General features: G+C 42.7%; 2 protein-coding genes across 10 annotated transcripts in view; one reads left to right on the forward strand and one right to left on the reverse strand.

Moving 5' to 3' along the window:
- Positions 1-20,869, reverse strand: part of FABP6 (fatty acid binding protein 6) — a 38,875-nt gene extending 18,006 nt beyond the window's left edge. The window contains exons 1-3 of one of the 2 annotated variants that reach the window (XM_068159732.1): positions 20,744-20,798; positions 19,753-19,891; positions 18,812-18,899 (exon numbers count right to left, since the gene is read on the reverse strand). In XM_068159732.1, coding sequence (XP_068015833.1) covers positions 18,812-18,842 — 31 coding nt within the window. In that variant the 5' untranslated portion in view covers positions 18,843-18,899; positions 19,753-19,891; positions 20,744-20,798. Of the gene's footprint in view, positions 1-18,811; positions 18,900-19,752; positions 19,892-20,743 lie in introns of both variants that reach the window. The other variant, XM_068159721.1, reaches the window with a different exon arrangement.
- Positions 20,859-23,338, forward strand: part of PWWP2A (PWWP domain containing 2A) — a 40,253-nt gene continuing 37,773 nt past the window's right edge. For all 8 annotated transcript variants that reach the window (XM_068159687.1, XM_068159666.1, XM_068159706.1 and 5 more), the window contains exon 1: positions 20,859-21,544. In XM_068159687.1, the coding sequence (XP_068015788.1) occupies positions 20,859-21,544 (686 nt within the window). The remainder of the gene's footprint in view (positions 21,545-23,338) is intronic.

The raw sequence follows: 23,338 nt of genomic DNA on the forward strand, positions 1-23,338 counted from the left end.
TGATTCCTCAGACTAAAAATGCTTTGACAGAATTTGCAGAAAGCTTAAAAGCTAGCTGTATCCACCATTAATTCAGGATTCTAGTGCCCAGGATTGTTCTTGTGACTCCCCTGGGGAGGATACTGAAGTGGTTCTAAACCCAATCTGGATTTCTGTTGCAGTGTCTCGGCGGCCTTTCCCAGCAGACTCTGACACTCAGGTAGGGACACCTGTGCCATAAGCCACACTGCCATCTAGTGAGAAAGCTTCCATTCCGCTTTCCTAGCTGAATGTTTATTCAAGCTCAAGTATGCCACAGATGGACCACAGATGCCAAATTCTGTTACTTCTAAGGCTAGTTGGAACTTGTGTTCTAAAAGACAGGAGGCTTAAACAAAACCGAAACACTTAAGCTCTTCCTGCATGATCGTGGAATTTTTGTTGTATTTGCCAAAGTTGAGATACAGGCAGATTATTAAACATACTGATTGAAAATGCTACACTGCACTTGTTTAGCAGAAAGTCTTCCACCCACCTTCAGAGTTCTTTTTTTTTTTTTGCTAGAAGCATCTGATGAGGTTCTGTAAAGAAGCCACAGTCATCTTGGCTTGAGTTTACTCCCTGTTAAGGCAAATGGTTTCTGCCTGGCTTCAGGTTACCAAGGACTGCCTCGCAACACAATGCTGCCTTGGTTCAAGGTGGGCTGCCTTTTGTTTTCATTGTGCTTGGGTTTTTTTCCATTTTGCTTCTTGCTAGAATGCAGAATTCTTCATGCAGAATAAGCCATAGTAATGACACCTACATGCAAAGGCAGGATGACAGCAAGATTAAGCTTTAGCACAAAAATCCCTCCCAACTTGCTAATGCAAAGGGAAGTGCAATGAGGATGTTCTGATATTGATTTGGACTGCAAGGTCTGTCTCCAAGGACTCAAATAAAAATTTCTTCAGCCCTGTGTGATTATTAGTTAGCAATTTTTTGCAGTTCTAGTACACTATTCTCTTGAAGCTATCAATATCCTTTACAAAGGATATGTTGCAACAGCCAGAGGAACTGAGCTAGTATAGTTCCTAATGTCAGAGAGTGCTGTCTGTCAGTCCAGTACTGCTTAGTGCATCTGGAAATTAGCTCTCACCTTTTCTTATGATTGTTGACTTTCTACTGTGATCTCTTATGACTATGGGACAGTCTTCAAGGGTATGCTGATTCCAAAAACAACAATCTGCAATTTGATACAGTTTTCCTGAGTAACTTGTACTTTAAGGCACAATTCATACCTTTGTGGGTGTTTTTTATTATTGTTATTATTTTGTTTGGTTTTGTTGTTGGTTTTTGTTTGTTGGTTTGGGTTTTTTTTTTTCTTTTGTTTGGCTTTTTGTTTGTTGTTTGGTTTTGGCATTTGTTTTTTTCTCTGCACTGTTACTATTTGTAACTCAAGTGTTACTAAGAGCTCTTTGGCCAGCAGCATTTAGGCTTTCTGTGCTTTAGCTCTTCACAGCTGCATCACTGCCTCCAGCTTCCTCTCTCCTGGAAGAAACGCTTACCAGATTATTGTCACATGCTGCTATTCCTGTCCTTGCACAAAGGCTGACCAGAGGGCTAGACAGAAGATCCACTTTCCCTCTCCTCTTCAGGCTCCTCAAAGCTAAAATGTAGTGTCCTCAGAAAACATGTATGGACTTTGCAGGTCCTTGTGTAAAGGAGTAATTCCTGCAGAGAATCACAGCATCACTATGCTGGCTACTGAGTGAAGTTCACAACAGAGGAAGCAGCAGGAGTAGTTTTTGCCCAGACTCTGTAATTACAAACTGAAGGAAAGCACAAATTCTGAGCAGTGTGGGGAGCTACAGTGAGAGGATTCTCTTTTTTTATTCCTGAGGAAGAATGATCAAGCTAGAATTGATTTATATGGGGTTATCACAGCATAAAATGTCTTGAACCAGCTTTATAGCATCTTGCTGCTCTGCACTGGGTAGCTTACAAGCAGGAGACAAACAAGCTGAGAACAGAACCACTGCAGGTCTTCCTCTGCTCAGTTGCTGGTAGCTGGAATCACAACTCAGTGAAAAAGCAGTGAACACTGAAATCCTTTCAGTGCTAATTTTCAGTCTTCTGTTTGAGAAAGCATTCTTCTCCTTCAGTGGTACTTTTTGGAAAGGTTTGGTTTTGTCTGGTCGGTGCCTTCTCTTTTAAGTCACTGTGACCTACATACAGGCATGATCCAAATAAAAAATTAAAGAGAAAGCTTTCTGTGACATTGCTTGGCTGAGCCAGCTCTGGAGTTGCTGTGGTCTCTGTATTATTTTTTCACATAGGGTCAGATATGAGTTTATATAACTTTGGTGTGATTGGATTTTTTTTTTCTTCACTATCGTAACGAATTTTAAACAACTCTCTTTAAAAATAAATACAAATCTAGAGTTTACCCACTGAAGGTGGCATTAATGGACACACCCTTGCTAGTTTGTTCCCTTGGTATGACAACGAGAAGGGAGAAGGCAAAAAGGCAAAGGCAAAAAGGCAAAAGGACAGAAAAGCCTGGAGTTCTGCCTCTGTGTGAATAAAACAGGTCTGAATCACAGAGTGAAGTTATTGTGAGTTAACACATTACAACTGAGCCACAGTAACTGATACATGGGTTCCCTCAGCTGCTTGCCAACATGCAGTACAACACGTTAGCTTAAATAATTTTCACCAAGACACTTTGATGAGGTTTGGATGGCACAAGAAATTACTCTAGGGATATGGAATCCAACCCCTGCTATAACTTACACTTAAATCAAGATCAGTAGGATCATTACTACCTGATGACTGTTCGTTAAGCCCAGGCAAGATAAATTTGGTAGTCAGTTCCACTCCCAGTGGCTGGAGACTGGCTGCAAATCGATTTCATAGCACAAAGGTCTTTCATTTGGAATAATTAAAGGTATGAACTGATCTCTGCCTGGATGACTGGCTGGAAGCAGAGTTGTACTGCTGTTCCAGAACATGCAATTCACTACCACAGCCAGCATCATTTGGACAAAAAATAACCAAGAATTGAACTGCCCTGAGGGATGCTCTGCTTTGTGATTTGCCTCTGCAGGTCAGGGCTGTACCTCACCAGCATAACAAGAGGCACTGTCAAAGCTCATGATATACCTGTTCTTTGGCTATAAACAAAGACATACAGACCCTGCTGCTGTCAGTCTGGCACCTTTCAGCAGCCCTACATTACTCAGCAGTTAGCAGAAAGAAACAACAGGCATTTCAGCATAGTGAAGCAGAAGCAGCTGGCTAGAAGATGAAGGAGTAGAAAGAAGCAATTACACTATTATGGCTATCAAACAAGCCCACATCACTCTTACTCGTGCTTGGGGGTGCAAGGCCAGCTCATAGCTACCTTTGGTGCTGATTGGGGTTTTTTTTTGACAGAAATTGCTCCCTAAACAGTCATGTTCAGTGATTATTTGTCTCCTCCTTTCTTCCTCTTATTACAGCTAGACTGGGATATCCCTGATCCGCATAGAAATGAATATTTTAAAAGTCAGTGCTGTCCTCAAAGGGGCTTGTACACCATTAGGTCTCCAGATTTACTGCTCTAGCAAAGAACAGGAGAGTAATGAAGTAGCAGCAATGGGCTACAAATGAGGAGAGAAGAGCTAAAAGAAAAGGAGTATGCCTCAGTACATACCTGACTGTAAATTAAACTCATTACTGAGGTCTTGCCTTTATATAAAAAAATTTCACCAAAATTTTGTAACCACACTCATAAAGCCAACTCTAAATCATAACAATGCTTCTTGCTTCTTGACTTAGCGCACACACTGTATTTTGCCTATGATCATGAACAGCTGGGAAGCACAACTATTAAAAAATAAAGCATATTTAAACATTACTTTTGATGCATCACTGTGTTGTACCAGGTTCTCCTGCCTTCTAGCTCTCTGCAAGAGAAATTTTCCCACAGCTAACAGCAGTTTGTGCAAAGCAGTAACTACTCCCCGTGGTATACAACAGTAGCACAGATTTTCCCAGAACTATTGAGAAAGCGCAGTTATTAATTACAATGTGTACCCAGGCTGATACAGTTAGCAACACAAATGCTAATGAAGGCCTGGAATGTGTTCTCACAGTGCAAAATGTGTCACAGCCTCATCACCTGCCTTCAGAGTTGTAAGTCTGCTGCCTACTTCCACCTTGTGAATTATTCTTGCCTCTCCTCAAAGGAACATTCAGGTCCAAGCCACAGCTCAAACCTGCTCTTTTCTGAGTGTTATACTGAACCAAAACAAATCATCTAAGTATCAGACCATTTTTCCTCCCCATTCATAGCTCTTCTACCTCTCTTCTGGCCATTCACTTGCTCTGCTAACAGAAGAGCCCTGAAATTCGGTTGTATTCATCCTTGACTCACTGGGTGGACTTTCTCTCCCACTGAACTATGCAAAGTTTTGTGGTTGCTTTATGCCTATAATGAATGTTTCTACTTCCTTAGCTCTCTGAATTGAGTCTTTTTTTTCCTCCCTCCCCATTATTTGGGAATGATTTGAGAACTTATTTTGGCTTGACCAGATCTGAGTCACCCTGGGTGACTTCAGAAATTACAATCAAACCGAGACTGGTGTAGAAAAAGCAAAACTATAGTCAAAAGGTAACTAGAGTCTCTCTAGCAATGTGGCAAGGAATTCCTGGCCTCCAATCTGAGTGCAAATGCATTCAGATCCGGTCTACCACTGGTCCATGCTTGCATCAATCAGTCAACTTGATTTTATTCTGAGAGAATAACATAATGAACCCCTTTTATATTAAATTTGTACCACAGGGGAAAAAAAAACAGCCCTTAAAATTACAAAAACTTCACTGTCCCACAGAGATATAAATGTAAGAAATCCATGTATATGTATACATGAATCCATGATGAACTAATAGAGAGACACCAGTGTTTTGAACTATTAAATTGCTACCTTGTTAGAACAGAATATAATAGCATAGCATAGAATAGCATAGCCCAGACCAGACCAGGTTGGAAGAGACCTTCAAGATCATCGCATCCAACCTATCAACCAATCCAACCCACCTAAACTACTAAACCATGGTACCGAGCACCCCATCAAGTCTCCTCCTGAACACCTCCAAGGATGGTGACTCCACCACCTCCCTGGGCAGCCCATTCCAATGGGCAATCACTCTCTCTGCATAGAACTTCTTCCTAACATCCAGCCTGAGACTGTGTCCTCTTGTTCTGGTGCTGGCTACCTGGGAGAAGAGACCAACATCCGCCTGTCTACAACCTCCCTTGTTCTAACAGAGTGGCTTACAGAAGCACTTACACTTTTCACATTTCATACCCAAGACACTTGCACAGTCTGTTGGGTGCCTGCAAGTACAGCATGGGCCATGGTATCAAATATGCACTGCCAGTTGAAACACACAGGGTACAATTCCAAGGGCTTTACTGGGCAAACTCCACTGAAATCAAGGTGAATTTTACCTGAGCAAAGAACAAGGAATGAGATACTCAAAACCAAGAAAAGAAACAAACAAAGAAGAGTATTTTTTTTAAAGTGCAATTATTAAAAATACCAAAAAAAATGGTCCAGTATTAAAGTCTAATGCACTTCTTATGCAGTTAGAGTTATGCAGTCTCTGGGTTTAAGTTGTGAAAACAAGTGTTCAGGTTTTTCCTCATGAGTTGCATTCTGTTCAACATTTAATAAGATGCCCCCATTGAGCTATCAGTGTTTCTTTACTAAAAATAAAAAAAAGCCAAACCCCCCAAAATTTATATTGAAAAAAGTAGCAATGAATTGGATTTAGGTTTGGAAATCCTAAAGGAGGAGAACCTGACCTGTCTGCAATTTGATTGCAGCATCTTAACAGCTAAGGGTGCCAATGGCAAATGTTTGCTATCTTTACCTTATGGACATTAAGAACTTTCTAATTTTATGCATGAGGTCAACTCTTTGGGGGAAAAAAAATTACTCAGAGTAACTCTTAAGTTTAGATGGGTATTTTAAATTATGAAATCAACAGTAGTTTAGACATCTAACCTAAAAACAACTGTTTTTTTTCGAGAGAGGCTCAGCAGAAGGCAACTGAGTAACTCTGTCAATCATGTTATAGCAAAAATATATCAAATCAGCAGTTGCTTCCAAATGCATCTTCCTCAAAGGTATGATATGTGATGAGTCACTATATTTCAATTATTGAATTTTAAACAATATTGATTGTTATGTCTTTGATTCTTCACCTCAAAGAGGATAGGAAATTTTTTTCCCTTCCTTTTTCTGTTCATTCTCCTGTGACACTAAGCTTTTATACAGAATCCTAAGTGCAATTTCTCCATTAGCATTAAGAGACAGCACTAACTGTTAATTCTTTTGGGATACAGACCCCCTACATTGCATTGTATGATTCACCATACCTTATTTACTACAGAAATGTGTCACTTGACAGGATACATCATGAAATTCAAGTTGCATTTCAGAACATTTTCGTCATTCAAATGGATGCCAAAGCAGAACAAACTGACAACCCCCAGACATAAACTAGATTGAAGTACAAGAACTGGTAATGGAACATTGAGGAAACATCTAACAGACACAGTCACCAATGACAAGGGGGAGAAAGTAACACTAAATGCCAGTGGTGCTTCAGCATTAACTACCTAGACTGTGGGCCTCAAAAACACAGAGAATGAGCCTTGTATGAGGGGCAGATTGCTTAGAAGCTGTGTTGCTGGTTTAAATCATTCTTAGTCTTTCCTCCACAAGACAGTTAATTTATTTTTCCAACAGTTTTCCCTCTCTTTTTATTCCTAAGTAGAGGAATCCTACAATATTGCAAAAACCCCACAATCATTATCGGAACGAAGTCTCTCTATGGCAGCTAAATTCCTGTAATTTTCAAACTAGTATAAATTGTGCTGAGAAAAATGCACTTTGACATGAGTCCTCAATGTTTTTTGCAGCTTAACTATGCCTACTAGGTGTATGAAGGAAAACAACCACACTTCTAACCAACCATTCCAGAAATAAATTCAGGCTGGCAAAGGTATCTTTTCCTAGTAGAGTATGTACTATTCAGCGTGGTGGTTTTAGCTGAACTCCATCTGCTGAAAAAAAAAAGTGCCATACAGTTACATCAGCATATCCCTGGTGCTGCAGACTTGGCCTTATTCTGTGATAAGCCTGCACATGGGGAATTAGATTAGTACAACCAGAGAGCACAGTTACACCAACGTATTTCCTTACAAGAATGGTGAAACAGCTGTTGAAGGCTTGTGTTTTTCTTTTTATTATTTCTTGGAGGGTGGGAGGGGAAGAGGTTTGGTTGGATGACTCTAGAAAGAAGAGAATTTGTGTTACAAAAGATACAAATAGTGCCTCATCATTCATTTGTAATTGAAGATCCGACATAATTGCTGTTTCCCCAGTGAAACAATGTAGTTGTGTTTAGACAGCCTGCACTATTTTCATGCAAACTACTATCCTTTAAGAATCTGCAGTACCTACTGAGAATCACCACTCAGGCTTACTTCCTTAAGAGAGAGAGATTTTTTTACTTCATGGAGTGACAGAATGGCTTAGGTTGGAAGGGACCTTAGAGATCATCTATTCCAACCTTCCCACCATGGGCAGGGATGCCTCTCAAGTAGACTCAGCTGCTCAAGGCCTCATCCAACCTGGCCTTAAACATCCCCAGGGAGGAGACATCCACAACATTCCTGGGCAACCCATTCCAGAATTTCACCACCCTCATACTGAACTACCTCCTCCTAAGATGCAGTCTAAACCTACTCTCCCTCAGCTTAAAACCGAATATTCCCCCTTGTCCTGTTGCTACACATCTGTGGTGGGTTGAAGTTTCCCCCCAACATTAACTTTGCCAGACCAACTCAGTTACAAGAAAATGAAGCTGTACTTACAAGCAAAATCTATGCTCTACAATGGAATGCAATGAATATGTACAAACTATAGAGAATTTACAGTATTATACATATAGTTACAATTAGCAAACAACATGCAAACCCCTCTGGTCAAGAGACCAAGGAAGTTATTCCACTGTCCCCCCACCCCTGTTCCCAAGAGAGGAAGGAGCAGAGAGAGAAGCAGTGTAAGGTTAGACTTAGCCAAGGTCTGCCAAAGCATGTTATCTCTCCCAAGCAAAGCAAAACAGCCAAGATCAGAAGAGAAGACAAATTGTTATGGTACAGCTCCTCTTATCCCAGTTATTTACCCAATGAATTTGTTTAGAATAACCTTTTTTTTTTCCTTTTTACACCCAATAGTGATTTGTTTATATTTTTCTACTTTTCTGCTCAGAATCTGTAACTGAACTTTAAAGGCATAGCCTAAACCCACCATAACACCCTTAAGAAAAGTCCCTCTCTAACCTTCCTGTGGTGGGTTGAAGTTCCCCCCCAACATTAACTTTGCCAGACCAACTCAGTTACAAGAAAATGAAGCTGTATTTACAAGCAAAATCTACGCTCTACAATGGAATGCAATGAATATGTACAAACTATAGAGAATTTACAGTATTATACATATATTTACAATTAGCAAACAACATGCAAACCCCTCTGGTCAAGAGACCAAGGAAGTTGTTCCACTGTCCCCCCACCCCTGTTCCCAAGAGAGGAAGGAGCAGAGAGAGAAGCAGTGTAAGGTTAGACTTAGCCAAGGTCTGCCAAAGCATGTTATCTCTCCCAAGCAAAGCAAAACAGCCAAGATCAGAAGAGAAGACAAATTGTTATGGTACAGCTCCTCTTATCCCAGTTATTTACCCAATGAATTTGTTTAGAATAACCTTTTTTTTTTCCTTTTTACACCCAATAGTGATTTGTTTATATTTTTCTACCTTTCTGCTCAGAATCTGTAACTAAATTTTAAAGGCATAGCCTAAACCCACCATAACACCCTTATGAAAAGTCCCTCTCTCACCTTCCTGTGGTGGGTTGAAGTTTCCCCACCAACATGAACTTTGCCAGACCAATCAGTTATAAACAAATGAAGCTGTATTTACAAGCAAAATCTATGCTCTACAATGGAATGCAATGAATATGTACAAACTATAAAGAATTTACAATATTATACATATATTTACAACTAGCAAACAACATGCAAACCCCCCTGGTCAAGAGACCAAGGAAATCGTTCAAGTGTCCCCCCACCCCCTGTTCCCAAGAGAGGAAGGAGCAGAGAGAGCAGCATTGTAAGGTTAGACTTAGGCAAGGACTGCCAAAGCATGTTATCTCTACACCCAATAGTGATATGTTTATATTTTTCTACTTTTCTGCTCAGAATCTGTAACTGAACTTTAAAGGCATAGCCTAAAACCACCATAACACCCTTATGAAAAGTCCCTCTCTAACCTTCCTGTAGAATCCCTTCAGGTATTGGGAGGCAGCTCTAAGGTCCCCCTGGAGTCTTCTCTTCTCTAGACAATTTATTGTCTAGCATTGAAATGAGCCAGTAACAAAAGCAAACAAAAGGTGTGGTAACTTTGAGCATTTGCCTAGAAAATACAACGTTCCATGCTTGAATTACAAAGCCTTGAAACTCCTGGCCTACAGATACTGCAAGATACTTTGTAGAAAATACTGTAAAGCCTCAGTAGATTCCACACTAGGAGTTGATATTAACCAGGCAGAAAAAGAGAGGATTTTGTTAGGACAAAAATGCAAGCATTCCTATGACCTCAACGGTCTAAAAATTGGACTTTTGCAGCTCTAGAAGTCATTTGACCAAGAGAAGAATCACAAAAATTTGAAGAACCCCATTCCAGCTTTCTGACAGAGGCACTTCCACAGAGTCCTGAAATCAGCCTTATGTGAGACTCCACGGGCTGCACACAGCTCTATGATAGTGTAACTACATCAGTGGACAAGGGAAAACCAATAGATGTCTTTTGTAAAGACTTTAATACAGTCTCCCACATCACCCTGCTCTTCTAAGCTGGACAGATATGGATTTAATAGGTGGACTGTCCGGTGGATAAGAAATGGGTTGGAAGATTGCATCCAAAGGGTGGTGGTCACCAGCTCAATGTCCAGGTGGAGATGGGTGACAAGTGATGTCCCTCAAGGATCTGTGCTGGAACCAGTGCTGTTCAATATCTTCACCAACGATACAGACAGCGAGACTGAGTGCACCCTCAACAAGCTTGCAGATGATACCAAGCTGTGCAGTTGGTAAGACTGAAGGACAGGATACCATCCAGAGGGGCAGTCAGGAAAGCTGGGCTTGTTTTGAAACACACTTAGCACAAGAGGTTCTTCAACTTAAAAGTCCACAAGAAAACAGAACATGAGATACTGACAGGAATCAAGATCTGTAAGAGAACACGATACATTGGAAAGAGCAAAATGGCTTGAGATCTAGAAAGAATTAGAGTGGTCAGAAGTGCAGGTATCTTAGTGATCAGTGACCCAGTGCTCATGTTGTCATTTCACTGTGTTAATGATTGAACTCTGCAGTCTTGTGGCCAGACTGTGTCTTTTAAGTGCTCTTATTTCAGAGAGCACTGAAAGTCACTGCATGCCAAGCATATTTTGCTATCAATGTGCAGGGGAATGCTTGTGTCCTGAAAGCAGTATGGCATTTTCTCCATTGCTTACTTAAAGGGTTTTAGCACAGAAGGTCTCTACAACTTTAAGCTAACCAAGCCTGGTTAGATAGTGGCACAAACAGAAAACTGCTGATGGAATTAAGGCATGTTACAATCCAGTGTTAGACCACAGATACCATTTAGTAGCTGAAGGAATGCATTTCCCACCCAAAACTCCAAGTACCATGGCTTGATCCAGATGAAAAGCTGTTCAGGACATGGTGGAGAAATTAAGAGACTTTGCAAGATTAATTTCACTTTTAAAAATGAGGTGGGATGAGATGCAACTGCTGAATGCTACATGCATATCCCTAAGGTACTGACAAGATGGCAGCAAAGTCCTCAGCTAGTCCTCAGTTTGGGGAAGGAGGTGAAAGACCCTAATTTGAATAGCTAAAACTTTGTATTCTCTTCCAAAGAAAGTCGGGACATAAGGACACCACAAGTCTCCCCTTTCACCCTCCATCCCAAAAGCCTGCCTGAGAGCAATCTCTATGTTACTTTCCCATAAACTCCTCCACTATACCTATGATATTTTAAAATTAACAACGAAGTTGTCATTATTACTGAATAGCACACTGAATGCAAACAATGCACAGAGTAGATGAGGATACATACAGTCTCAGGCACATTTTCAACATCAGAAGAGCTGAAGTACTTGTCTGTGATGGCAGCATTCCTTGACTTGGTAAACCATGAACATCAGATGAAGTCTTAGGATTAAGAGGGTGTACTGGAGTCACCATCACTGGAGGTGTTTAGGAAGAGGCTGCATTGGGGTGCTTGGTGCCATGGTTTAGTTGATTAGATGGTGTTGGATGATAGGTTGGACTTGATGATCTCAAAGGTCTCTTCCAACCTGGTTAATTCTAGTCTATTCTAAAAGGGAACTTTGTGGAAAGACAGAAAGGAAAGAGAAACATAGACAAAGAAGAAAAAGAACCAATCTTCTGACAAAATAGTACCAAAAGAAATTGCAGAAAGAAAAAACAAAATGTCTATCACTGTAAATTTTTAACTGCAAGTTTTTATCCTAATTTTAGTCAGAGAATAAAGCATCTGATAAAGAGATGAAATCTGCACATCAGGCAGAGAGACATCAGCATACAAAAATGGGCCGTGACCTCCCCAATTGTTTTTAGTGCTTTCTGTATGTGTGGTTGCAGGCACCAACAGAGACAAATTAATCCTCAGTGTAATTTAAGAACTCAGTGGAATTATATCAGAAAGTAATATTACTCTGAATATCTTCATTGTGATGCAATTACATTGTATGGGAAGATTCCAACTCAGAGTGTCTTTTTGCCCCCTCACATGAGAACTGCAGACGTCAGTACTGGCTGGGTTTTGTGGCGTGGGTGTGGTATTTTTTTGTTTGTTGGGCTTTTTTAAACTGCAAGCTTAACCTGATGCCACAGTAAGCAGTATGATCCAGCTTCCAATACCCTTGTTTGGCCTCTTTAAGCAGGAGGAAAGGCTTGAGAAACTTGGATAAACCGTCATTTGTGCCACTCCCTTCCCCTTAGAGCAATTGCAAAACTGCGTCACAAGTGAGGCAGAAAGAACCCAGTTAGTGTGGAATCCTAGGCTCCACAATGTCCCCATTTTATGACTTCCAAAACATTGGACAGACAGCAAACTCAAGGGAAGACCCAGTTACAAACTATACCAGTTATGAACGGCATATGAACAATGAGACAAGGTTGTGAGACAGAAGTTACTCCTCTTCAGGTAAACCATGAAGGTGACTTCAAGAGGGACTGCCAATTATATGCACACTTTTGAGACCTACTTGGAAAATCTTAAAACAACTTGCTCTTTTTTGTTGATCTTAATGCAGTGTTTAGATCTGACTTGTAGCCAATCCATATAGAATTGGTGAATGTAAGGCGACGTCTAGCGGGAAAACATTTGCCTTCACCAGCCATTTTACTGCAATACATCCAACTGGCCATGAAAACCAGTAAGCAAGAAGGCTGTGTCAGTATCTTAATTTAAGGAAAAAAATGACCTTGTGATTTATAAAATAACTAGATGCATCTGAAAGACTAATTATCTAGTTCCTGTCAAGGATAGCATTTAGCACTAACATGGCTCTCTTCATCCTCAAGCCGCTTTTAAGCATTCACTCTAATTAAACAACATCACACTTCTGCGAATGAATAGTTATTGTCCATATTTCACAGCCAGCAAAGCTGAGGCTACAAATAAGTGACAAATAGAAGGACACAGTGTCAGAGATGTGTTGGCAGCTGCTTGCTTCAGCTCACAAAGTACAATGGTTCCAAATGATTACTAGTCAATTTTATTTCTTCTATTGTCCCATCTTCTTAAGCTCTGTCAGTGCAAAACATAAATAAGAGAAGGCTATGTATCATTCCAATTTCTCTAAGTAATCAGGGTCTGTATTCTACCATTCCTGTTATCCCCAGTTGCCAAGAGACTCACCTCCAGGGACAACAGGTAAGGAAAACCTACATCTCAGCAGTTGTAAGTTCTCTTAATCTTGGGGTCAACAGAACTTGTCTACAGACGTAGAGCAATCTCAGAAACACTACAGTGTTTCCACAGGCAAAGAACAGAAGAGTTGTTTTGACATATTATTTATGACAAATGAGACCTTTGTAATTCGCTCAGAAGACTTCTGTGAGAAGTTCTAAGTTAATTACCATGCTACCTTACCTATACTTCAATTTAGGCCTCCCAATTTATGCTAGCTCCAGTGATAATGTCACCAGTGCATTACAGCCATGTCAGCAACATATGTGTTTCAGTCCACAATCAACATGAAACCACATGATTCTTGAGCAATATTAACCATTAATTTGAAATGAGTATTTTTGCACAGCCACAGGCTGGAATCAGGATAGGAACAACCCTGCTGTTATACTATGTGGTGGAGGATAAAATGCAACATACATATGTAATACAAAGAGGCTTTTTGGTATTGTTGGAAAAGCATTGCACTGGCAGGTAAATGTTACAATCAGGGTTAGACCCACTTGTTTTGTGCTCCACACAAACATTCAAAAAGACCTCCACATACCTTTTAATCTGCATTTAGGTGCTTTAATCAGAAGGGAAATTAAAAAATAAAATAAAACCAAAAACCACCAAAAAAAAAACCAAACCCCAAAACCAACATCAAAAAACACCAAAACAAAACCACACCCCCACCCCCTCCAAACAAAAAAAAAAAACCACCCAACAACCAACCAACCACCACCAAAAAAACCTTCAACAATATACTGCCTAAATAAGGCACTTCCAGCTCTGCACCTGTTTGGTAGGCTGTGTGTCAAAGCAGAGTGAGACCCATTTGTGGACCAACTCTTGAGCCTAAGGGATAGGTGCCATACACTTCCGGGGAAGAGAGCAATGCTGCTGCCTGCTTGTGCTGTGCACTTCCATGGAATATAAGCTAATAAAGTCCATGTGATTCACAGGTGAGTACACAGAAAATACTGCAGAAAAGACTCACTAACAGTTTTACAGATAAAACAAAGACTGGTGCCTAGGTTTCTTCTCAAATAAAGGCAATACTGACCCACTAGCTAGCACAATCCATGGAAGTGCAGGACAAGGGAGTTGGCCATTAGAAACCACACAAAACTAGGAAATGCTCAGAAGCCTGACCAGGCTCTTTTACTTCAAATGCCAGCCCTGCATGTTCTTGTCTTTTCAACTTTGGAAACACTACACATAAGTTATTATACATAAATTCTTGAATCAAGCAAGAAATAATTCCCAGAATAATTTCCAGAACAGGGTTGTGAGCTCATACTGCTGGGAACAACTTCCAGTATGAAATCTGTTACCTATTTATAGTCAAATTGCTGCTGTGTTGAGAAGGGCAACAAGGCTGGGGAGAGGCCTTGAGCACAAGCCCTATGAAGAAAGGCTGAGGGAGCTGGGATTGTTTAGCCTGGAGAAGAGGAGGCTCAGGGGTGACCTCATTGCCCTCTACAACTACCTGAAAGGTGGTTGTAGCCGGGAAGGGGTTGGTCTCTTCTCCCAGGCAACCAGCACCAGAACAAGGGGACACAGTCTCAAGCTGTGCCAGGGGAGGTTTAGACTCGAGGTGAGGAGGAAGTTCTTCACCGAGCGAGTCATTCGTCATTGGAACAGGTTGCCCAGGGAGGTGGTGGAGTCATCGTCCCTGGAGGTGTTCAAGAGGAGATTGGACGTGGCACTTGGTGCCATGGTCTAGTTATGGGGTCTGTGTTGATAGGTTGGACTCGATGATCCTCGAGTTCCTTTCCAATCTAAGTGATACTGTGTTGACTCAGGTATCTGGTCCTGAGGAGCACACACATCTATAATTTTGGGTTTTGTGCATTTAACATCTGATAAACCATTCTGATTTCACAGTCCTGCAAAGCAAATAATCCACAAAATAAGTTTCTTTATTACACTAGTATGTCCCATCCCTGAGTGAGAATTTACTGCTCTCTGGACCTGTCCATGTGTTGAGCTGGATGCAACTGCATGCCTGTCCTGTCTTCCTGAACTGGACAATGGCTGAGCGTAAACCAGTGTTAATTCACAGTCTTTCAGACACTAACACACTGCTGCCTTTGCATTAAAAGAGCTGTCCTCCTGCAAGGCTCTTAACTAATGTAGCTTCACAGGTTACACTGATGTCACATCATTTGAGCATACCTATATAGATATGCTCTGTCAACAGTCACCAACTGAGCCACTCTGACCTGAAGAGGCAATGTTTCAGATGCAGACAGTTATCAGAAAGGAAATAGATGGCGATCTTCAACTCACTTTCTCTAATCCTGCAGTGTTCATCATTTTAGTATATGATAAACAGTTCTAGGCCAAATTCAGATCCATCACAAGGCACATACTCCCATGCAAAATTTTCCTGTATGGATGTTACTGCAGCTTAAATGTGATTAACAATCATTTTAAGAGCATTACTTTCCCAACCTGCTACAGAAGCAGTAAGCCTGCAGCATACAATCTTTACTGCGTGTGTTTGCTTAGATCTCTCTCCATTGCTTACATACAATGGCTTTCATCAGTTACACTTTTGCTTTTTAAAAGAAAAGCCTTGAAAAGTGTCACAACAATGGCAGGCCATGCCTTGCAAACACTGAAAAATGCTAAGATGGATTTATTACAGCATAGAACTGGTCTCTAACCCTGACTTGTGGAGTTCTTTGGTAAAACCCTCAGACCTTCCTCAGGGACACAGGAAACTGTTGTCTGTACAGCAGCCACAGGAAGTGATTGACACTGTGGTTCAGACTGACATGGGGAGAAAAGTATGGCATTTCCTGCAGTATACTATTTCTTGGGTTTTTTTCCCACTGGAGCCAGCAAAGACTGGATGTATACAAACCACAATTCTTTAATGTGTGGTCACAAAGTTTCAGCAAGGTTGTCAGAACCTCAAATTCTAAACCTCTAATCTGAAATCCCTATGCTCCAGTCTAGACATTAGGAAAAATGTAGACTATCCTATCAAGTACTATAAACACTCCACATAGATCCACACACTCATGTAGAGCTCTCATGTGCCTGTACTAAGACCAGCTGCAGCACAAACAGGCATAGTGGACTTGCACATAGCCAGCTAGCCTGGGTACCATTAACACCACAAATTCCACCTATTAGGCAATTACCAGGGTGCAGCCAATTCTGGAGACTGCTATCACAGTTTCACTTGTTATGAGTAGCTAAATTAACTTCAAGGGAGCAATTTGTAGATATGCTGTAATCAGGCCCTTCGGCTGCACTGGCTACACTCCACTTACATATATTGTTCCATTACAACCTTGCATTTAGTGCTGGCTCCTTCATGCATTTTTACAGAACTTGATGCCCAGAGAATGATGTTACCACCAGGCCCCATCTTAAACCACATACTCTAACCCAAGGCACTTATTGAACACGCACACATGCTGTGACTATCCACAGACTTGAAGGCTTTCTGTCCAGTTAGTGCAGTAACACATTTTGGTCATGACAAGAGCAAACAATCAAGATGCCAGCCCTGATCCTTCCTGTGTTCCAGCTGTCACCCCTATACACCCATGAATCATTTCTACTTGTCACAGGCATCGTGCATGACATCCGTTCACTCACACAACCCAAACTTACAACTATTTCAGCTACTCACTCATCCAACATGCTGTTAACACATCTTCATAGAGCTCTGTGTTATCCCTGCCTTCAAATTCACCATTTTGTTCCCTCCAATTGTATCAGCTCCTCTCTCAAATTCAGTTTCTTTCTACTTCTGTCTTTTCCACCACTTGCTGAACACGTGAAGTTTCATTTTAATCTAGAGAAAGTGTGGCAGTGTGCAATTTGTTTCATCAACTTCATTTTGTCAGTCTCTGAAGGTTTCAGGATAGAAACAAGGCCTCAGCTATGCCAGTCTCCATGCAAACCAGCCACAGAAAGGCAAACCCTATTCTAAAGAGATTAAAGGCTACATATAAAATAAATGGAAATTAAGTGGTGATCAAATTAATCTGGGATGGGGGGAAAAAAATAGATAGTGAGGGCTTTTTTGTTAAACTTCAGAAGTTTCATCCTGCATCTGCATGACCACTGTTAGTATACTTTCATTTAAGGGTTACTTTATGGTATCATATTTCTGTTGGCCATGAGAGTGGTATGTAAATGTCCATATTTACCTCTTTTTAAAAGCACATATAGCACCTTTCAACATGCAAATGATACTGCAAAAGGGCTGTTTACATTCTGTTTTAAGACCTCCTAGAACTTCAAACTGCTTGGGTCAAACACATAATCTTCTCTGTTATCGCAATGAAACAATTCAGAATGTTAACAAGTCATACACCAGATTTGTTTTCTGTGCTTAGCATAAGGATTGCTGGGGACTCCAGTGGATGTAAAAGATGACAGTTAACATTTTAATGGCAACTGTCTGTCATAAGCAACACCTGCTAAAAAACAAGGCAGATTCGGTAAGCATTAACTTAGCTGAAGTCTGCAAGAGGAAATCTTCCATTTTATGCCCATTCTCTGTGTAAGTCCGAATTTAACATAACAAAAAACCTGCTGAGCTGAGCTATTGGACCTTAATGTCCCATCAGCACAAGGGCTGAGTAGTCTCTTTGTATTAATTGGTAACGTCTTGTAGGCTCAGAATTTACTGCCGCCCAGAAGGCAGAGCAGCACCAGAGAAATGAACTGTGGCTGACTGAACTGACTGGCTAGCACAATTAAAATCACCAACGACACAAAGTATCTACATAAGCCATGCTGTTTTATATGACAGTTCTGGCCTTCCCCGCATGAAAGCTGTATGGCAACTTTGCTTTTGCACGCTGCAGAGTGCAATTGTCTGCAAGCTTTTGAAACAGAGCTCCCAAGTGAAAAAGTTAAAACAAACAAACAAAAACGTATGACAATACACGTCCATGTACCCTGCAGCCTTTGCAGTAAATGTGATGCCTTTTCTTCACAGTATTAGTCTTGGGATGAATAAATAGAATACTACTAGTGTGAGACAGTAATGAGAAAAAAAAAAAGCATTTGAAGAGATGATTGTACCTCTAATGTGCAGAACAGTCGTCTGCATGCAGAGTATGGTTTGGTCTACTGTTGAATTAGAGTTGGAGTACCTCCAAGCACAATGAAGCTCTTTGTGTAGGAGAGCAATGTAAAAACAGTTCTGGTGTTACATATGAGCTATCTTCACTAATATGTTTGCTTAATCTGTCCTAGGACTCATTTGAATAAGGCAAAAAGTTTTTGGGAAACAAACCTCGGTTTTATAGACATCATGTCTTGCCATAATTACACAGGCCAAAAATACCAAGAGGGAAGAGCAACAGAGCTGTCCTTCTGCTCCTGTGATTTATTTTTTTTCTGGTACAACAAGCTTCTTCAAAATGAGAATTCTTCACAAACAGTTTGCAACTTCTGTGAACCTTCTACAGCCACTATCACATTCTCCTTGGAGAATATACAAATTCCCTGAAATCTCAGATCTGAATTAAGGCTGAAATACTTGCACAGAGATAGCTTTGAAATGAAGGTAACTCAGTAGCAAATCTTCTCACTTACTCTCTAGAATTCAGGCAAAGAACATATTCAGCCTTAGGGGCACCTAGACAGTTGTCACCTTTGAAAGCATTAATGCCTCAGGATATGGAATACAGATCTTTTACAAATACAGTCTAACAAAATCATTGCAAAATGATTTAGGAAGCAATATTAATGGTAGGTTAGTTTTGGAAACGCTTACCAAATCTGATTTCTTTTAAGCCACAGATCATATGCTGAGTCCATCTGGTGTTTCTCTGTGATACAGGCTGATGAAGCTGCAAGCATGGCTGGAAAAAAATAAATAAGTTTGTAATTGAGTAGCTGCTACTCCTTGCCCAAATAAGCACATTCTACTCACCCACATTACCAGGTATGGTGGCAATACATACAAAAACGTATTAAGCAGTTTTATCTTTAGCAAATCATTTTAACCGCATTTCTAAAGCATGTCCCCAGAAACGTGTCTAGCTGTTCTTCCTGATGTTCCCACATGCTCCTTACACACTTCACAATGCCAATAATGCAAACAGTGTGTTCACTTTGCAAAGTAAACCATTATCAGATACAAAAGAAAATCTTCATGCCTGTTACACTACGATCAGGACGGTTAATCATACCTCTATTACTCACTAATAGCCAAGCCACTATGATCAGGACAACAGAACAGGTTAATCATGCCTTTATTACTCACAAAAACCCCAGAAGCTTGCAAGGTCATGTTTTACATGTATACAGCTATACATAGCTGTCACAGGCTATTCCATGTCCTCCTTCATTACGGTCAAAAAAAAATTTAATATATTCCTCGCATCACTACTACTTATTAGCTACACATAACTCACTTTTCCTCCAGTTAAAAGTGAATGTAGTAGCATGCCTCAAATCTGGACAAGGATTTTTTTTTAATCTCATCTCTCACAGTGTTATTTTTAGTTTTTCCACACGTATTAGGTTTTTCACCTGACAGCCCGGGGTTTTGCTCCGTTTCTATTGTAAGCATAGGGCTAGTAGCAGCTTTGAAGTCTGCCAGTAAAAGTCACTAGCATGAAAGAAAAGGAATACTTTATTTTCAAAGAAAATGTTATAGAGCTAGCTCGTTATATTTTGAGACAATTTCACCTGTTGCTGAACAACATATACCTCATAACAGCACTGGGGAGAATAAAACCATCCACGCCGTAAGATCTCATTTGTCGTTCAGGAGCCGCTCTTACTTTGCTGTTTAAACCATCCTTCCTTCCAGCAAATCCCTCCTTTCCACAAGGACTAGCTAGGCTCCCTAAAATGTAAAAATCACTCATATAAGAGACTAAAACTTTGTCATTGTTTTTTTTTGTTTAGGAAATAGGAGATTTCCTAGCTGGGGGGGTGTGGGGGGGGGTGGGGAGAGGGAGGAGGGACGACAAAATGCCCACAAGGTAGCAACCACTGATGCCACAGGAAAAGAAATGAATATAAATTAATCGCCGATTCAGAAGATCTTAAGGGAAAACGTTAACTCTTTTTCTCCCCTTTTCCCCACTACTCTTTTCATCTTTATTAGATGTACCTAATTTATGCTACTTAATCTTTTAGTGTTGATTTACTACACAAAAGACACCATGCCCTCTGCAACCCTCAGGTCTTTGCCCCGTGACCCACCCCTTAGGACCCCGCTCACCCCCAGAAAGGGGCAGGCAGCACCACAGACCGACAGCGCGCCCCTTCCTTCACACACGCAGCTTCCCCTACAGGGCGGCCGGCCAAGCCGGAGGTGCCGCTCCAGGGACCACCGACCCTCCCCACTGGAGCCGCCCTCGCCATCTTCCCTCGCGCCCTCTCCCGGCCGCCCGCGGCGCACATGCCGGCCACCGCACGGCTCCGGCCCCGCGTCCCCCTGACGGACGTTTGGCACCGCCAATTACTAGCCTCCCACTGGAGCGGCTCCTCCTTCCACCAATGAGATAGAGGGGCTGCCTCAGAGGCCCAGCCCCTTTGATCTGTAACGGCCTGTAAAGCACTAAACCACACCCCTTCTTCCTCTTCCCGACTCTGCATTGAATGAAGTCCCTGCCGGCCAACAAGAAGTTTCCGCTGAGCTTGACGGACTACTCTGCTCTCCAGTAGAAGTAGAAAGTTGTATCTCGCTCACCAATAGACTGCCAGATGCGAGCCTAGGGGGCGGGCTCTCCCTCCCAGGCGGGCGGGGAAGGCCGTGGTTATCGATCCCGCTGCTGGAGGGAGGCGGCGGTGAAGCAGCAGAGAAAATGGCGGCCATGGCTGCGGAGGCGGCAGCTACTGCAGCGGTGCCGGGCGATGGGGGGGCAGGAGAAGCTGATCCCGAGATGGAGCCTATCCCGGGCAGCGAGGCTGGCGCGGACCCTCTCCCTGCCGTCACCGAGGCCGTGGAGTCAGTAGTGCCTGACGGGGAGGAGGCCGATGGGGGAAAGGTTGCTCCCGGCGAGGCCGAGGAGCCGCCGCCTGTGCAGCTCGCCCGGAGCCCGGCCGGGACGCAGGAGCCGGAAGCTGAGAGGACGGAGAAGCTACCGTCCTCCACCCCGGAGGTGGACTCGCCCGAGGCCGAGCACCGGCGAGCGCCTAGCCCGGAGTCTGAGGAGGAGCCGCAGCCCTGCCCGCCGCCTGCTGGGCACCCTGAACTTCCCGAGGAGGAGCCGCAGCCCTGCCCGCCGGCTACTGGGGGCTCCGCGGAGCCGGAGCCCGGGGAGGAGCCGTCCCGGCCGGAGGAGGAGGAGCCGGATGCTGGTGATGCCGCCGCTGTCGAGCCCAAGTCCCCGGTGCCCGTGCCTCCGGTCGGAGAGGAGGCAGAGGCTTCGCTGTTGCCTGGCTCCGAGGTGCGGGTCACCCTGGATCACATCATCGAGGACGCCCTGGTGGTCTCGTTCCGGCTGGGAGAGAAGCTTTTTTCTGGGGTCCTCATGGACCTCTCTAAAAGGTGAGATCTCACGAGGGAACCGGCCCGACCCCCAAGCAGCCATGAGGGCAGCGAGCTTGCCCGCAGCTGCCTGCCTGCGCCGCCCTGCGCCTCTCCTGCCCTCGGGGGAGCGGTCCCCGCCGAGACCCTCGAGGGCTCACCCCGCGGCGGGCAGCGGCTTAGGCAAAAGCCAACGGGCACGACGGCAGCAGCCTCCCCACCCTCGCCCTGGGAGGCCCGAAGCCGTGGGACTGCCTGGGGGCAAGTGGTTCCAGCCTGCTTGTCCTCCCCGCGGAACGGAGGCAGTAGCTCCTTCTCCTTGACCCTTCTAGCAGGGGGTGGAGGGAGCGGGGAGGGCAGGGCCCCGCGCTCTCCGCCTGCCCTCGACCTCAACGTGTGGAAGGAGGGAGCGGTGGCCAGCGGCTGTCCGGCCACCCATTTTACAGTGGTGCCCTTACAAAAGTAGTCCTGAGTGAGAAAGAAAATGATGGAGCTGAGAGGAGGGCGAGCACATGGGCACATCCTTTTGACTGGGTTGGGAGTCACGTTGGGCCTCCAGCATTCCCTGGTGCTGGGGAAAAAAGGATCTGAGCGACAAATGTTTGCATTCATTCTAGTGTCTGTCCAAAACAGACCCAGAGATCTTTTTTTTCCTGTTGACTTGTCTTACATTGCCTAGGTAACCTTATTTTTCAATACATACTCTTTTTCAGAATAATAGGTTTCAAGCCAGGCTATTACAGTCCTGAAGTACAGTTATTAGTACTGATTGCTCCTTCAATGCGATGAATGGGGTGAAGTTTAATGGTTCTTAAATACCCTTTTGGGCAGAGGAACAGTTATATATCACAAAATTACTTAAGCCTTATCAAACTGTGAGGTTGGAGGGTCGTTTTTTACATTGCCTTCCTGTAACAAGAGGTTCTTGGGAGGCCATAAGACGTCAGTGATCCTATGTATCTTATAAACAATCTACTATTCATAGGTGAAAATACCTCTTGGTGATTGTTTTGTAAACATATAAAGACTATGCAAATACACGAGAAAGAAGTGACATTTGGCCAGGGTTGTTTAAAATGATTGATATGCAGAAAATGCAGTGCACCTTTACCCCCGAATTTAAACTGCAGGTGTGGTTATGTGTTTTTTATCACTCCCTTTTACATTAAGAGCAACTGTTTAATAGCTTCCTATAATAGCACTATTGTCAAGACTTTCTTAAAGGAAATACTAGGGACCATTAATTTTGTCTTGAGCCTAGCTTGTTGGTTGAGTTTTTGAAGCAGAAGACCTCTTTGGAAACCCGGGTTTTGGATAATGTCATGGAAGTAAGTTTTAAATTTGTGAGTTCTGACTTGAAATGCAAAGTTCTCAGACTGGTTTTTGAAGTCAAGTACTAACATCTGATCTGCAAACCGTACTCACTTTTACTGTGAATTACTATGTCTCAAAGCAGGCCAGAAGGCATTACAACTTAAGTCACACTGCTAGTTAGCATCAGTTCTTCTGTAGGTCTGAAGTTATACCAGCAGAATTATATTGTTTACCCTGATTAGCAGGATGACAGAGCCTTGGCTTCTGTACTTCTAGGGGTTTATGTGTCCCTTACACCTGGAAGAGATCATATCTTACTGAATACACGTTGTCCAAAAGCATCTCCTCATTTTCCTGAGGGTTTTTTGTGTGTGTGCACTGAAGATCCTTCTCTCATGAAGTAGATCAGACAGCAGCTGTTGGCAGTAGAGGTCATCCGTAGCAGCAAACTGTCTGCTGCTTTGCGTGGTGGCTTCAGTGGAAGCATGCATCTGAAGAACA

The sequence above is a fragment of the Melanerpes formicivorus genome, unplaced genomic scaffold (assembly GCF_026170545.1).
Source record: "Melanerpes formicivorus ecotype bairdi unplaced genomic scaffold, bMelFor1.0.p_v2 SCAF_2, whole genome shotgun sequence".
NCBI classification, from domain to species: domain Eukaryota; kingdom Metazoa; phylum Chordata; class Aves; order Piciformes; family Picidae; genus Melanerpes; species Melanerpes formicivorus.